Source organism: Schistocerca americana, chromosome 7, assembly GCF_021461395.2.
Source record: "Schistocerca americana isolate TAMUIC-IGC-003095 chromosome 7, iqSchAmer2.1, whole genome shotgun sequence".
Lineage (NCBI taxonomy): Eukaryota > Metazoa > Arthropoda > Insecta > Orthoptera > Acrididae > Schistocerca > Schistocerca americana.
This window is the reverse complement of record NC_060125.1, coordinates 249,722,022-249,739,460: the sequence shown is the minus strand read 5'-3', so window position 1 is coordinate 249,739,460 and position 17,439 is coordinate 249,722,022. Positions and strand designations below refer to the sequence as shown.

Genomic DNA, 17,439 nt, shown 5'->3' with positions numbered 1-17,439 from the left:
CTTGGTAACTGAAAACAAACTTTTATGTTCTGACAAGCTGACCTGTAGTGAAGCCCAAGGCCTAGGTCAGGCTAGAATGTGGTAGTTTGCATTTGATACGTCAAACCCAAAGAAATGTTTATATGAAAATAAGATGGCTCTACTAGATTGATGTGTAGTGTAACCCGAGTTGCAATAGCTTACTTGTCTTATTTCTGATTTTGCTGGAAATCTATAGGACATGCGTAAATTCTAATCTAATAGATTAAAATATCACAAACTTTATTAACATACCACAGGAAATTATGAAAGAGTACTGTGGTTGGCTACTCACAACTGAGTCAAGAGTCCTTGTATTCAGTTCCCATCTCACAACATGCAGCTGTGAACACTGTAAGTGTGCTTTTATCCACAACGTCTGTCGCAGTTCATTAAAAAAAAATGTATTTGTGAGAGCCGAAGTTTCGGCACATATGGGTATTTTTAACTGTCCTTATTGTCTTTATATCATAAGCTATAATATAATAACAGCTAAAAACCACCCACATTGGAGGAAACTTCGGTTCTCAAAAATATAATTAATTAATTTTAAATGAACTGTGACACATTGTATGCACAGAAACCAGAGGACAGTTAAGAGTCAAGGGGCACAAAATGGAAGCAGTGGTTGAGAAGGGAGTGAGGCAGGGTTGTAGCCTATCCTCAATGTTACTCAATCTGTATATTGAGCAAGCAATAAAGGAAACAAAAGAAAAATTTGGATTATGAATTAGAATCCTGGGAGAAGAAATAAAAACTTTGAGGTTTGCTGATGGCCTAGCATTTTTGGCACAGGCAGCAAAGGACTTGCAAGAGCAGTTGAATAGAATGAACAGTATCTTGAAAGAAGGTCATAAGATGATCATCAACAAAAGCAAAAGGAGGATAATGGAATAATTGAATCAAATCAGGTGGGGCTAAGGGAATTAGAATTAGGAAATGAGGCACTTAAAGTAGTGAATGAGTTTTGTTGTTTGTGCAGCAAATAACTGATGGTTGAAATAGGGAGGATATAAAATGCAGGCAGACAATGGCAAAAAAAGCATTTCTGAGAAATTTGTCAACTTCAAGTATAGATTTAAGTGTCAGGAAGTCCTTTCTGAAAGTATTTGTATGCAGTGTAGTCATGTATGGAAGCGAAACATGGACGATAAATAGTTTGGACAAGAGGAGAATAGAAGCATTAGGAATGTGGTGCTACAGAAGAATGTTGAAGATTAGATGGGTGGAACATGTACCTAATGGGGAGGTACTGAACAGAATTGGGGAGAAGAGAAATTTTTGGTACGGCCTGACAAAAAGAGGGGATCAGTTGGCAGGACGCATTCTGAGACATCAAGGGATCACCAATTAAGTACTGGAGGGAAGCGTGTGGGGTAGAAATCGTTGAGGGAGGCAGAGATGAATGAATGCAGTAAGCAGATTCAGAGGGATGTAGGTTTATTGTTGCTTGGAGATAAAGCAGCTTGCGCTGTCAACAGCAGCATCATAAATACACTAACACAGTAAATTATTCCTAATTTGTGTGCACTTCTCTGCATAATTTGATCATTGTTTCTATTATCAGAGCGACAGGTGCTGCAGCTTACCAGACTGGACAGACGGGATATGCTGTGACTCCAACTGCAGCAACAGCAGCGACATACACAGCACAGAGAGCTGGCACAGGGTATGAGACAGCGTATCAAACAGCTGCCACTCACACAACAGCTGGGACCTATGCAGGTGGGGAAATATTGTATTGTGTATTCATTTTGGAATATTGTATGTATTTCAGGCAAAGCTAAAGATCTCGTCCTTCACTGAGTAGTTGTGGCACTGCTTACTGTTGGCATGTAAACATTGTTTTATCTTGTTACATTAAGTATTTACTCAGTAGCACAGTAAACGGCCTTGTGTAATTATCAGTATACATTATGGCTGGTAGCCTGTGCTAAAGCAAATGTTTCCTCACTCTACACTATTTGCTCTGCCAGTGTTGCAGAACTAATTAAGGGTGTAGATACAACATACTTATATATTAGACACATAATAAGAATTTTAATAATAAATGGAAATCAAATTATTTCTATTGTGCCTGCCCAAATTGTCAAGTTTTCACAGGAACTTTGAAGAGATTTGTTCCTCCCTCCCCTCCCTGCTATAAATCTTTTTGAGGCTTATTGTTTCATTTTGTCAAGATTATTGTTCTGAATTTCCAAATATTTGCAAAGCAGTTTTTATGTATGTGGTGGTTAACTTCTTGACTATTGCTCAGAACTGTAAATGAAATTTTAATTGCCAAATCATCACTAGCTCCTGCTAGGATCGCAAACAAAACATCAGAGAAATGTTGTATGTATTGTTTGAGAACTGTCGTCACATTGTGGAGCTATCATGCTGTAATACCTAGTTTTAGTTTCCACTGTGGATTAATGTGCCATAGTTCGTGTGACATTAGATTCCTAAATCATTGTAACCCAACGATATGATTTGCATCTGCACTCATGACGGCTACTACACTTTTTACATAAGACAGCAGTTAATCATTCAACTTTGTAATTTATGTATTTTCCTGAATACATTTCCAAAAGGGATCCATTTGTTTTATTGCAAGAGTTTCATAAAATGAATCTATGAAACTGCATGATTAGTTTTCAGAACATACTGAAATAACTTGCCTTGGCCATTTCTGATTCTGCAGCTCCCTGTTAAAAATAAATTTGTCAAACTTCTTGTGTTGGCAAGCAAAGACTGGTTTTCAGAGAAATTTTGTCGAACAATTTGGCCAACAAGTTCAAGCATTTGCACATGCATTTGTGAAACAATAGTGAAAGTGCACAGAGGTAGGAAGAATATTTGCAGATAAAATTGGAGAAGTTCTGCTGTCTGAGATTTTTGATGGATTTGTGTTTCATAGATAAACTTTGCATGGAATATATTTTAGTCAGTTGGAACAGTCCTAACTCCATTGCACAGTTTAGATTTATTCTACCGCAAGCATAACTGACACATAGTAAGTTCACTGGTCCCTTAGTAAAACCCTAGATAAGCAGAATATTTCCAGTGATGTGTGAATACTCTAATAACTTGATTGAGCAGTTAGGGGAGAGGTGGAATGCCCAAGTGAGAATTTACAGTGTCTTTGGATTGATTGTGGAGAGGCGTAAATACTAAAGCTGATTTCATGTCTATTTCTTTGCCTAGATATTTCCCTAGTAGATACAGTTAGATAATTCCCAATTCACTTAAAAGAATGATTCAAGATTTCTTTTGGGACAGTTCCCTTGATAAATTTTGTTTAATGTTGGTGTTGATACTACATGAAAGCATACATCACAATGAAGAACAAATTATTTCTTGTCTCAATAATACTGAGACTTCTACAGTGAATAATTGACTGTGTGTTTATATTTTTTTGTTCCTCCTTGAAGTAACGGACAGTTTGCATGTGCTAATAAGATGTCAGGTAAATTAACATCTTTCAACTGAAGATATAAGGAAGACTTCTTGTGGTATTACATATAATCTGTGCTTATCCCTATTGTATCCGCGTTCCTATGTAGCACATTTGATATGTGCTGAAGTTGACTGTAAAAAAAATTTTAGATCTCCTAAGGTGTATCTCCCCACCACCACCACCCACCCAAACTGGCTCTTTTTACGTTGTCAGCCAACTTTTAACTTTTATCCTAACACGTATCCACCAGTGGAACAAGCATCAACTTGGGGCCTACCAGAACACACGCAAAAGTTTTCATTGCTTATTTTTAGTAGAAATTGTACTTCACAGCTTAAAATTCCAGATATTTCTCCTTAAACATATCATACATGTCTTTAAAGTCAGTACCACCATTAGACAGTTGTTTGTTTACAGTGTTACATTTACACTTACATAATGATGATTTTGGCTTCAAACTGCCATTATCAAGTGTTTTAAGTGTTATAAATTGCCTAAGATGGCATACTGTTGTATTAAATTACACTATTAGACACATTGTCTAAGAGTCGATATTCTATATTCCTGGCAGAGCCTTTCATCTTGTCAAGATGGTGTATTCAGTAATGAAAAAAAAGCAGTAGGCCCTGCCAGAATTATCAACTCTTAGACATTGTGTCTAATAGTGTATTTTAATATGACAGTATGCCATCTTAGGCAATTTGTAACACTTAAAGCACTTGATTATGGCACTTTGAATCCAAAATCATGATTGTGTAAGTGTAAATGTAACAATGTAAATAAACAAATCTAATGGCGGTACTGAATTTAAAGAAATATATTATGACTGTGGCCCCGCATTATGAAAAAATTATTAAATATCATACATGATTTAACATACAGTTATATCTAAAAACAAATATGCTGTAACTTACCAAACGAAAGCGTTGGTATGTTGATAGGAGACAATAAAAAACACACAAACACATACACAAATTTCGAGCTTTCGCAACCCAAGGTTGCTTCATCAGGAAAGAGGGAAGGAGAGGGAAAGACGAAAGGATATGGGTTTTAGGGGAGAGGGTAAGGAGTCATTCCAATCCCGGGAGTGCAAAGACTTACCTTAGGGGGGAAAAAAGGACAGGTATACACTCGTGCACACACACACATCCATCCGCACATATACAGACACAGACAGACATGTGTAAATCCGAAGAGATTGGGCAAAGATGTCAGTCGAGGCGGATGTACAGAGGCAAAGATGTTGAATGACAGGTGAGATACGAGTGGCGGCAACTTGAAATTAGCAGAGGTTGAGGCCTGGTGGGTAACGGGAGGAGAGAATATATTGAAGGGCAAGTTCCCATCTCCGGAGTTCTGATAGGTTGGTGTCAGTGGGAAGTATCCAGACAACCCGGACGGTGTAACACTGTGCCAAGATGTGCTGGCTGTGCACCAAGGCATGTTTAGCCACAGGGTGATCCTCATTACCAACAAACACTGTCTGCCTGTGTCCGTTCATGCGAATGGGCAGTTTGTTGCTGGTCATTCCCACATAGAAAGCTTCACAGTGTAGGCATGTCAGTTGGTAAATCACGTGGGTGCTTTCACACATGGCTCTGTCTTTGATAGTGTACAACTTCTGGGTTACAGGACTGGAGTAGGTGGTGGTGGGAGGGTGCATGGAACAGGTCTTACATCGGGGACGGTTACAGGGGTAGGGAAGGTCGTTGGGGATTTCGGAGGGATGAACCAAGAGGTTACGAAGGTTAGGTGGATGGCAGAGAGATAATCTTGGTGGAGTGGGGAGGATTTCATGAAGGATGGATTCCATTTCAGGGCAGGATTTGAGGAAGTCGTATCCCTGCTGGAGAGCCACATTCAGAATCTGATCCAGTCCCGGAAAGTATCCTGTCACAAATGGGGCACTTTTGAGGTTCTTCTGTGGGAGGTTCTGGGTTTGACAGGATGAGGAAGTGGCTCTGGCTGTTTCCTTCTGTACCAGGTCGGGAGGGTAGTTGCGGGATGCGAAAGATTTTTTTTCAGGTTCTTGGTGTAATGGTTCAGGGTTTCAGGACTGGAGCAGATTCGTTTACCACGAAGACCTAAGCTGTAGGGAAGTGACAGTTTGATATGGAATGGGTGGCAGCTGTCAAAATGGAGGTACTCTTGCTTGGTGGTGGGTTTGATGTGGACGGATGTGTGTGATTTGTTCGTACCCTTTCGAACTAGTGTGATTCTTTAACAGGAATAGGTGAAAGGTTGACTTTTATTGCTTCAGTGTGCCCTGGAATTGCACGTAAGGGCCTCCCTAAACCTCTTTTTATCTGTATGAAGTTGTCCTTAATGCAGTAGATTACTTGATCTGTACTAACCCCATGTAAGATACAACACTCGATCTGTACTAACCCCATGTAAGATACAAAATGCTTACTTCATTGTTGCTTTCTATTTCTGGTTCTTGTAGTAGTAATGAGAATTACAGGATTTTTCTTGATTATGCCTTCTTTTGCATGGCAGCAGGGCTGATAGGTTAAATGAGCTTGTTCATTCTTTGTAGAATTTTAATCCTATGAATTTCATCTTTCGTGTCGTTCAGCTTGGCAGTACAATCCGTCTGCACAAGGACAAATAATTACATTGTGTATTGGGTGGTTATCTTCACCATTTCCAACATTATGTCCAAAAAGCTTGGAGTAAGTTATTTACAGTTAGACCATTTATCTTCAGTTAGTAAGTAAGAGATTAAGTAGAAAGATTACTTGCAACGAACATTACAACTTTGTGGATGTAATTCTTTGTTACTACTGCCTACATATATAGTTCATTTTTATTATGTTACAACACTTATATACATGTGTGTTTCTAATTCTCTTTTTCTTTTTGATACTAACATTGCTATATTATGAAGAATATATGCTTGCACAGGCTTTAAACAACTGGAAAAGCATTATGCAAAAAAAAAGGCTTCATGTGATATCTGAAATTCTTGTTACCAATGATGTCGATAACACAACTAATAGTGAAACACAGTTACGCAGTTCGAAAACCAAAGGAAATATTCACAATCCTCACATGGTCACTATATAGGAGTTTTCCACACATAGTGACATATCTACCCTTCAATTTTCATTTTGTCAAAGAAGATGGAATTGTCAAAGTGTCTAACGGAATTTTAAAATTGATTCAGTTGCAGTTAATCGCAGTTTCCAGTAAAAACGTGCATTTTTCAGTTATCTGTGAGTTTATCTCTGCAGACGCCATTCTGTGTTCTCAGATACTCGGGAGCTCGCTGTAAATCGTGGAAATGTCTGTCAATTTTGTAGAGTAATTCTTGTTCATACAGATAAATTAAAGTAAGATTGCGGCCAGCAGTCATCGGTTTCAAAATATGCGAGTTTCTTAAACTGTACATACATTATTTTGTCTCATCCCTGTCCAGCATGTACCACTTTGTGGTGGGTAAGGGCTCTTTCTTGAGTTTATTATTGTTATTCTCTTATTTCATGTTTTAAATGAAATCTTAACAAATTTGTTGCATGTTACAGCTGTTGGGGCTGGTACTCCAGCAACTGCCACTACATATGATTATGGATATGGACGAACAGCACAGACAGCATATGACAGCACTAAGACATACTATCAGCAACCTGCTGCAGCTGCCGCAGCAGCAGCTGCCACCTATTCTACTACGGATACACACTATCAGGGTAAGAACAATAAACATTTTGACTTAGATTGCCTTGTCTTCGTTGAGCTTATCTTATTGTGGATGTGTACTGCCTCTTTTATTTTGTCTTTCAAAGATGATAAACATTGAATGGAACTGTTACCAATGTAATAAGTTTATGGAGCAGAAATATGAACAGTAGCAGACTGATAATGATTAGCAGCTGTTGTGTAAAATTATTTCTCAAGTTTCTGTCATCAAGAATTTTTCAGAAAACTAATGGGAAAATGAAGAGACTGTTGGGGTCAAAAAAAGTTCTTGATGTAATTGATGATATTCGACTGAATAAGAACAAGGTGAAGTAGTTTGTGGAAAACAGAATTGTAGTGGCAGCTATGAGACGTAGAAGACAGTGAATTTGACAAAATTGGTGTGTGTGTGTGGGGGGGGGGGGGGGGGGTTATTTTATGCTCCCAAGACTACTTACTGGATATTAATGTTGCTGTACAGCTACTTTGAATTGATCTTACCATTTTAGATACTACATCAAAAAGTGTTGAATAAGGAGTGACAGAATCACTTAATTCAGTAGTTAGAGTAATACTTATGTTTGATGTATTGAGGATGTAAATATAGGTGGTTAAAGTGTACAAGCACATTTCCACCAATGCACTTTTAAGTGCCATATATCATTCGGGTCATAATCTTTCTTTTCTGTATCTGCTACTACGTGAAAACTAGCTAATCTGCTCCACACTAACAAATAGGCATAACTCCTTGTAAGAGGTCGGATTCTGATTGATTGGTACCATATAAATTGCGCACCCCATTTATAGCAAGTGATAAAAGCAAAGCAGTAATACAGCTGGAAAAGCTATCCATTACTATCAGATGTAGTCCATCCAGTGATAAAATTGAGATTGAACAGTATTTTCCAAAATTGGATTTGGTCCTCTTGCTGTTAAATGTCTTAGGCTCATTGTTATAAATTTTGAGGTGTGACAATTTACTGAATTAAATTGAATGTTTAGTTCATCTTTATGTTAAAAATTACAAACTTTCAAAATTTTGGATAAGTTTGGAAATGTAAAAGTGCAAGAACAGGTGAGAATGAATAACTGATCATCTGTACCTTAATTGAGGTACCTTCCTAACTGTGTATTGGTGAGGTCCCAAAAATGTATTGTTGCATTCTGATTAATTGGAGTCATTGATTTCATCAGTTGTTTAAACCTGGTCCAAAACCTTTCTGATAATGTGTGTTTAAATAGAGCTGATTCCAATTTTTGCAGCATCGAAGCCAGCTTTCAGCACGAGCACCTACACAGCAACAACAAGGCAGGTGACTCAAACAACACCTAAGGCAGCATCCTACAGTACTGCTTATACCACACAAGGCACCCAGGGTGCTAGTTACACTTCAGGTTACACAGCAGCTGCTGCACAGACAACAAACACCACAAAGGGTAAGAACTGTCTCGATGGAACTAATACTTCTGTTATACTTAGTGTATTCACCAGGCATCAGAGTTATGTGGTGTAGACTTTGATTCATCGACTGCATAATGTTTTCAGTCTTGAGTTCTCATTACTGTGAGCCCACATTTTTAAGTTTATTTAATATTAAAAGTGTTGCTAGTTGACTACTTTAGAACCTTATTAGCTATAATGACACACATTAAGTTTTTGAGTAGCATTGATAACATTCAGATGTTGTTCACTTTGGATGATAAAGTAGATATATATATGTAAACGTATTTTTGGTATAACTTTCAGCAACTGGCAACACAACATACTCTGGTTATGATGCTGCCCTGTACAGTGCTGCTACTATGTATGTAGCTCAGCAAGCACAAACAGGTTCGGCAGCTGCAGGCACTGCAACAGGTGCCACAGCAGCAGTAGCCACAAATACAGGTGTTGCAAAACCTGCAGGCACCTGGCAGGGTTATAAGAAGCCAGTGCCTGGAGGTGTCAAGACAATGAAGCTCAAGCAGCCACCAAAGCCCCAGCAGCTGCATTATTGTGATGTCTGTAAGATCAGCTGTGCTGGTCCACAGGTGAGTTGCAGAAGGGGTTGCTCCTTTTGTCACTACATTCAGTTAAAACTAAACGTATTTGAGTAAACACTGCCTTACCTTATTTATTCATTTTTTCTTTTTATTCTAAATACGTTTGTATAAGTTTGGGGTTTAATAAAATTTGCCAGTGGCTTTGGTGGCTGAAATGAAAAATGTAATATAACATTAGTTCATTGAAATACTAATATACTTGTAATTTTCATTGAACTAATTTAAAGTTTAATTTGTAAGGTAATGGTATAACTAAATCTGAAATGTACTAAAAACAATCTTGATCATGTTGAGCACCACAGTTCACACTGATATTAACAAAAACCACCTCAGCTGTATTTTACACATACATTGTTTTCAGGCCAGTTTCTTTGTTGAACAGCCTCAGGTTGCAGAGTTTTGCTGAAGCAGTGGTAGTAAACCTTTTTTATCTACTGCCCACTTTTGTATCTCTGTTATTAGAATTTTCAAACCATTCACTGGTTCCATGGTAATGGTGATTTGACCAGGTTAACTACCTCTGTACTAAAGCAATGACACAGATGGCCTGGTTGTCATATGAAATGATCTAGACAGAATGCAAAAACACCGATCATAAACATTCCACCAGGTGGTCAGCAGAATGTTTATGATCAGTGTTTTTGAATTTACTCTTACATTCCATACAACAATCTGTCATGACTTAGCTTAGCACAACTTGCAACCAGAAGATCTTAAATGAAACTACTCATAACACAACAAAGTGTAATAATACAGCTGTGGTGGCATTTGTTAATCATTAACATAATAAAAACATTGAGCTAAAGGTGTATGTGGAAAAATGTCTTGCTGCTGTGTTAAAACCACCATGAAATCACTTCAGCAATTAACTTTCTCGTATATGCTTTTTGCCTTCTAGTGAAGTAACTGTGTCAAGTTTCAGAAAATTATTTGGTCACATCACAATGATTTTAGTGACAGTTGAAATGCAATTTTGTTATTTCATTTAGTTGCAGAAATAAGTTTTAAAATGAATGTAGAAAATTGCCTGCTGTAATTTGTACAAAGAAGCATTTATATTTGTCTTTTTTTTGGCTGCGTGTTTTGCTCTCCTCCAAATGTTGGTTGAAGTACCTCATTCCTGTTGTTTGGCAGCTCAGCATAATTTCTTCATGCTATTCAAACAATCTGCCTCCACACACATTCATCTAGGTCCACCCCTGTTATTTCTTTTTATAGTAAGCAACATTGCCTTGTGCAAACATTTTGATCTTTCTGGTGTTTTAATTTTATCTATTCCATTGCAGGGGTAACAAAATGTCTTCCACTGCTTAAATGGTCTATTCACAAAAGTTGGAAACTTTGTAATGCAGCACATACACTGCTGTACAGAATTATACTTACATGTTAATGTGCATATTCATCATTCTGTTAGCACACTTGTTTCATTGTGTATAGTTCACAAATTTCATTTACTGCATTTATAGTTTTTTATTTGGCCTGGTATCCATATAACCTCTGTTGAAATTTTTTCAGTAAGTGATGATTTGTTTCTCCAAAGAATGTACAAAACTCTTGTAATTAACTCATTTCTTCCCTGTTTGATGTACATGCAATGCAGTTTCAGTAATTTTTTCCATTAAGTGTTGCTGTGAAATACTCAGTGATACCCACCCGATCATTTCTGAATATATTATCTTCTGCTGGATAAGAATATATTAGCGATTACATTTTTAAATACATCTGGCAGCAGCTGCTCTGACTACGAAATTGTTAGAAAATGCAGTGTGTGATACAGGGAGCCTATCTTTAACCAGCCACAAATAATAATTTTATGGGTGGTTTCATTCAAGAATTAGTTTACTAACACACAGTCCTATTGTCTGCTTTTTTTACAATTGCCTCCGTTCCCTATCAGAATATGTAGGATGTCCCCAAAATGTTGGGACAAACGTTGAGGTGTTTTAGATGTTTCATGGAACTAACTGAGGGTAGGAACTTTTCTGGAAATGTCCTCCAATGACACTACAGGGCATTGAAGTTACAGGCTCCAGTGTCTGCCACTAGGCCACCCCCTTTGGCAGTAAATGTGAGTTTTTCTTGGATAATGATAGAAGCTGAAGAAATGAATTAATATTTGTCCTGGGGCCGGGACCTGAACCTGGGCCTCCTTCTTACTAGATGATGTGCTGGCCATTTTGCCATTGTAGGAGTATAGCTGACTCAGCTGCATGGACTACTATAGCCCAGTGCCCTCCTTAACACAAACTTCAGTTCACATCTTCAGCCCAAGAAGAGGAAAATGGACTGAAAGTGTGAATTGAAGTGTGTGTTAAGGAGGGCACTGGACAAGGGTTGTCCATGCAGTTGTGCTAGCTTTACCACTACAGTGGCCTAATGGCTAGCACATCTGCCTAATAAACAATAAGCAGGCGACCTGCCTTAAAAGTCCTGGTCATGGCACAAATTTTGTTTCTTCACCTTCTATCATCAGTGAAGATAAATTTCTGATCCTCCTGTCTCAAGCAAAATTCAATGCCATCAGATGTGACTTACGTGCTGAGACGACAAGCAGAATTTTTCACTGTTTGTTATTCAGTTGAACAACTGATTAGCACGATTGCCAATGGAGAAGATAAAAAGCTAGCTAGTGCATAGAAAGGACTTGTCCAATGAATACGATGTTCCATTGCCTTCGTGGATTATGGTTTCAGGCAGTGATATCATTTTGCAGTTTTTGTACTGGAACCCTCTAAAACCCCTAAGTTTTTCAATATATAGGACAAAAGTACCTTACATTGTAATCCACCAAGCCAAGGAAGCATCCCATTCATAGGAGACACAAGGCCTGTCCATGCAGCAGCTGGCTCCGTAGTCTCTACTGGTGATCATGGCAATAAATTGGAATAACTTGATAATAAAAAACATTGCCAGATGTTCCACCTATGGTCTGTCGGCATAGTCACATTTGCTGCCAAAGGGGTGGTATGGCCACAGGTGCTGCACCTATAACTTTAGCGCTCTGTAATGTCGTTCAGGGACGTTTTTGGACATGCTCTATGGTCCATCACTTTTGGCACATCATCTGCAAAATAGAATAAAATATTGTGGTGCCGGACGCGGGGTTGAACCGTCGACTCGCATTCGGGAGGACAACGGTTCAATCCCGCGGCCGGCCATCCTGATTTAGGTTTTCTGTGATTTCCCTAAATTGCTGCAGGCAAATGCCGGGATGGTTCCTTTGAAAGGGCACGGCCGACTTCCTTCCCTGTCGTCCCCTAATCCGATGAGACTGATGACCTCGATGACTGGTCTTCTTCCCCAAAGAACCCAACCCCTATTGTGGTGCCAAATTTTGGTTATTTTGAAGGCATTATCTCAACTGTGCATTCAGTTTTTTTAGCCTGCTATATCTAGAAAGAGTATTCTTTGAGCCTAAGAAGCTGGTTTCAAACCCGTGCCTACTTATGGGTGAAATGTCTTACAAAAAGTTTGTTAATGAATTACTGAAATTTATTTTACAACATTAAGACACTGACGGCATATTTTTACACCATTGTTGAAGGGATTTATTTAAAACTCAGTTCCTCTCCAGTTTTATTCTTGTAATTAGCTCACTCTTGCAAAGTTTTGTGACTGGACCTAATTGTCATAAGCGTTCATATTTTTATCATGCTAAAAGCTTAAGCCAGTGGTAGTAAATAAAGCTTAGATCAAAACTTAGCTTGACAGAAGAGACCTAGATTTTTATTATTATTATTATTATTAATTCCCCCCCCCCCCCCCCCCCCCCCTCCCCACATACCACAATGCTTTGCCGATGACAATTTCAGTTTCTGCAAAATTCATTTGAGAAAAACATTTAAGTGTTTACAGCCAGTTGACATTTCTCATATTGAGAAGATGAAAGTGTTGACTAGTAAAGTTTGGCCAGAATCTTTGCCTCATATATATAGACAAGGATTTGATCATAAGCAACAAATGTCTCATAATGAACAAGAATCAATATACAGAAGCAGTTGATACTTGCTACACAGTGAACACTTAAATAGCATCTCTTGGCTGGCTTTTGGAACTAGGTATGGATTAGCAAAAGGGATTCAATGGATTGCATAAGATGGAAAGTTCAGAAAGCCCAAGATTCTATCATCAATGTTGCAGCAGCAGCACTGATTGGGAACACCTTGTGAAGCAATACCAGAAATGAGAGGATATGGACATTTTATAATGCAGAACACAAAGCAGTTGTTTGGGCAAGACTGTTACTAAAGAGCTAGCTCAGGCCCGATCTCCAGCAGTATTAAATGCAACCACAGTTCAAAACACCCACCACTTAAAACAGCCACATTAAGTTTCCACATTACACAAGCTTTTGAAAGATGCAAGGTCTCCAGTCTTAGTGCTGTGTTGCATTATGCAGTGTGTGTGTCACGCAGACAGTTCAATTGCGCGCACTTTAAACATGGCATCAGAGCATTGAGTACACCGGTGCGTCGTCGTGTTCGTGCATTGTTTTACTTTGCAAACATGCTCTTATGCGCATTATCTTCCCAAGTTGGGACTCACTGGATGATGTGCATTATCAGTAACTGAAAATTGGGGTCATTGTTGGTATTTGTATGTAGAAAATAAAGCTGTTTCAGTCAGTCTATAATGAAACAGTTCATCTGAATAAAATTTGCTGTGAAATGTTGTAATATTATCACCAGTGGGGTGGGGCTGGGGGCAGTGTTGTACATACTTGTTCAGTATTTCAGATATACTATCTAACTTGTCAAGAGGGATGCACTGAGTTTAAAAAGACTTCTCATTAAAGTGGAGGAATCTGATAAAGGCAGCGAATTCTCCAAGTTCATCACAACACATTTGATTTTGTGTGATTTGCTGATGAAAACAGCATTGATTCCCCAAAAAGAAGTAGGGGCTGATGAGTCGTCTGGTTTTTCAGGATGTTCTAAGCTAGGCCTGGCCAACATTTGCACTCACACTCTGTGAGCTTCCTCCACAGTGCATTTTTGCGAGCAGGTGTGTGAGGTGGCTATACACAAAGTGCTGCATGTGTGGGGATAATTAGAAAGTCGTGTTTGCAACACAGTGCAACCACTTCCAAGAGGTGGTAACTGCAGCACGTGTTGATAAACAGAATATTTTGATATTAGAATATGTAATACATCTAGTCCTATGGCTCGTGATACAGTCAGGCATGGAGTTAGGTTTATTAAAATCTGTGAAACATGAATGTTGGTGTGGCTTCATAAATTTCATAACACAAAGGGAAAAGGATTTGTACATATGCAGCATACCAAATAAAATAACTTGGTGGCTTGTCTGTGTAGTCAAGGATATTGCTCTTGGGGCAGTATTTACAGAAGTTTTGTAATAACTTCCTGGGTTGGACAAGCAGGCTGTTGTGCTGTGTAGGTCTATCAGATCAAGTTTTAAGTAATGAGATAAATTAGCAACAGAGAGAGAGAATGAGCTGACAAAAAAAGACATCCTGAATTTTTTTGCAATGGCTTGGAATGTCTTTGAGAACTCATGAAGTACAGGAAAAATTCAGTCATTAACAAGAAGCTATTTCCATAGGACTTTTGTTTGATAGGGTCAGTTTGTCTACAATATCTGTTACTGGATGATTCTCCTCTTGCATTTTAATAATGAATTCAAATAATTGGTTACATCAGCAACAAGATTTTGTCACCAATCTATCTACCAGTGACCCAGTTCTTCCATAATGGCCTCATTCAGTTTGGCCAACATTCACTGTTAGTCAGAAGACAAGTGCATCATACTGTCTTCCTGGCTGAGTTGTAATAATAATCCAATGAGAGTTTTTCCAGCTTATAATAGTGCGATAGATTAAGTGCCTTGCATGGCCTTTTAAATTATACGAAAAATAGGTAATTACCATTTGGCATGGAACGATGTGGGGCACCATAGTATTCCTAATACGCAATGAAAATCTTATTTATCGCAAGCAGTTTTGTAAGCAAACTAGGTGAATACTCCAGTGGTGTCCGGCTACACCCTGTATTTTCCTCCTCCTCCTCCTCCTCCTCCTCACCCCTGTCTCTCTCCCATCTGCATTCAGAGCACTAGGAAGGGGGGTAGCAAGAGTGCTTGTGGAGTGCTGTTTGGCCAGGCCTGTTCTAAGCAGACCTTCTTACAGGTGATTGAGAGGTAGTGACATTCCATTCTGTTCCGTCTCTAGCTGCCGTTTTCACTGTTGCAACAGTTGACTACTGGGGCTGTTGTGGAAAAGTTGAGATGGGGAGACATCTACGGAAGCTAATTTTCTAAGTCATGCTATCTTAATCAGTGCCTGCACCTGAATCTGATACGTCACTTTCTGGTAAAATACTTGAATGCTCTAGAATAAGCATAATTAAAGTTTGAAAATGCTAGTTGCCAGCAAAAAACAGCAACAGTCAAAAAACAACTAATAAGTTATGCAGCATATGCCAGTGTTGCAATCTTCTCAACAATGTATATATCATTTGGTGCAGTGATTGCTGATCAAAGCAAAATGCAATACAATGACCTTTGTAATTGTAAGAACAGCTGTTGTTGTTATTATTATTCTAAAAAGGAGGTAAACAAGTATATTTCATAAAATTATGAAAAAGATCAATTAAATTGCAGTATACTATTGCCAGCAGTAGAATAAGTGTGAAAAAAGCACAGAACGATGGAAAGATGCTAAAAACTGAATTCATCATTTGTGGAAATGTCATATTATACCTTTCAATGTTTTAAGTTGATTAGGAATATTTTGTGATGCACCAAAAGTAGTAGTTTGTTTTGCAACCTGCATAAGTTATCTATTATGATTTACATATTTTTATGAAGTATTCACATTGAACAAAATGTCTCAATATCTGCAGTTTCTAATGCATTGGTATTCTCCACAGAATGACTTAATGGGAGACCATACTGTCCCAGTTGGGTTGTATCATAACAATTGGCTGCTGTATATTTACAATGTATATTTTTCTTCCTGTTTTTATTTTGTTTGAAATTAAATGATTGTGGTTTGTGTTTATGCATGAACATAATTGTTATAGCGTCTTTCAGTAAAAAAAAATCTGTGACCTACAAATGTAGAAGGGAAACTAAATTTTCAGACATACCGTGAACATTTAGATGGGCAGAAACACAAGAAGAAAGAATCTGCGCTTACAGCTGGTTCAGCCCCTGTAGCTCGAGGTGGCAATGCACTCCGTTGTGAGCTTTGTGATGTCACATGCACTGGTTTTGATGCATATGCTGCCCATATACGAGGTGCCAAACATCAAAAGGTAATGTCTATCATGTATATTCACTTTTTTTTACCAAAAAGAGAGGAAAATGCAATACATACTATTGAATAGTTGTCACTGACTTCCTTCTGAGTTGGTCTGATAAGTATGTCAGTAAGTTGTGTAATCATTTTCATTTACTGTAAGTAATTTGGGTTATGTTGTTCAATTATGTTGCAGGTTGTAAAATTGCACACGAAACTTGGCAAACCCATTCCATCAACTGATCCTGTAGTAGTAGGTGGTACAACAACAAAAACAACAGCAAGTTCTGCCATCACAACATCTACTACGTCAACAAAAGCTACTCCTGGTACTACTACTACTGCAAAAGTAACTGTGGCAAATGCAGCTGCCAAGAAACCAACCACAGCTGCACCTAAGATCAATTTTGCTTCTGGTATGTACAAAAATATTAACTTTGAAATAGTGTTATCTCGGGTTAAAATAGCAGGCGAAATTGAAAGTATTGTGAATTTTTGTGTGAAAATACAAAAGTCTGTTAGAGTAACTGAATTTTTCAGTGTATATCAAGGAACAAATCACATTTTATATTTGTTTGTTCAGTTTTCCGTTATGATTAGAACTTTTTAATAAGGCTGCAGTGATGACATACCTAGCTCGCTTTGACTGAAGGATGAAGAATGTTAAATGTTCCCTATTTCTTTTCTGAGCAGTCCTTGTTTTGAGAACCAGATTTTAATATCATAATGTCACTTGCTTTTTTTTAATATCGGTGTCATTTTTTTAATATTCTGAAGTCACTTAACATATGAATTATGTTTATACAGGGACATCGGCTAACACAGAAATAAAATGTGATACTAAAGAAGAAACTACAGTATCTGAAGATGTAACACTGAATGATAAAGATGTGCAACCTGTTGGTCAGGACTATATAGAAGAGATAAAAAATGATGAAGGTAATATTTTTAATTTACATCAGGACACTTCTTTTCCTGTTTGGTAAAATCACGGTGTTCT

General features: G+C 38.1%; 1 protein-coding gene across 2 annotated transcripts in view; it reads left to right on the top strand.

Annotated features, from left to right (window-relative positions):
• Positions 1-17,439, top strand: part of LOC124621775 (zinc finger RNA-binding protein) — a 42,670-nt gene that overhangs the window by 12,303 nt on the left and 12,928 nt on the right. For both annotated transcript variants that reach the window (XM_047147211.1, XM_047147210.1), the window contains exons 2-8: positions 1,586-1,743; positions 6,985-7,146; positions 8,399-8,572; positions 8,883-9,166; positions 16,282-16,455; positions 16,636-16,855; positions 17,247-17,378. In XM_047147211.1, the coding sequence (XP_047003167.1) occupies positions 1,586-1,743; positions 6,985-7,146; positions 8,399-8,572; positions 8,883-9,166; positions 16,282-16,455; positions 16,636-16,855; positions 17,247-17,378 (1,304 nt within the window). The remainder of the gene's footprint in view (positions 1-1,585; positions 1,744-6,984; positions 7,147-8,398; positions 8,573-8,882; positions 9,167-16,281; positions 16,456-16,635; positions 16,856-17,246; positions 17,379-17,439) is intronic.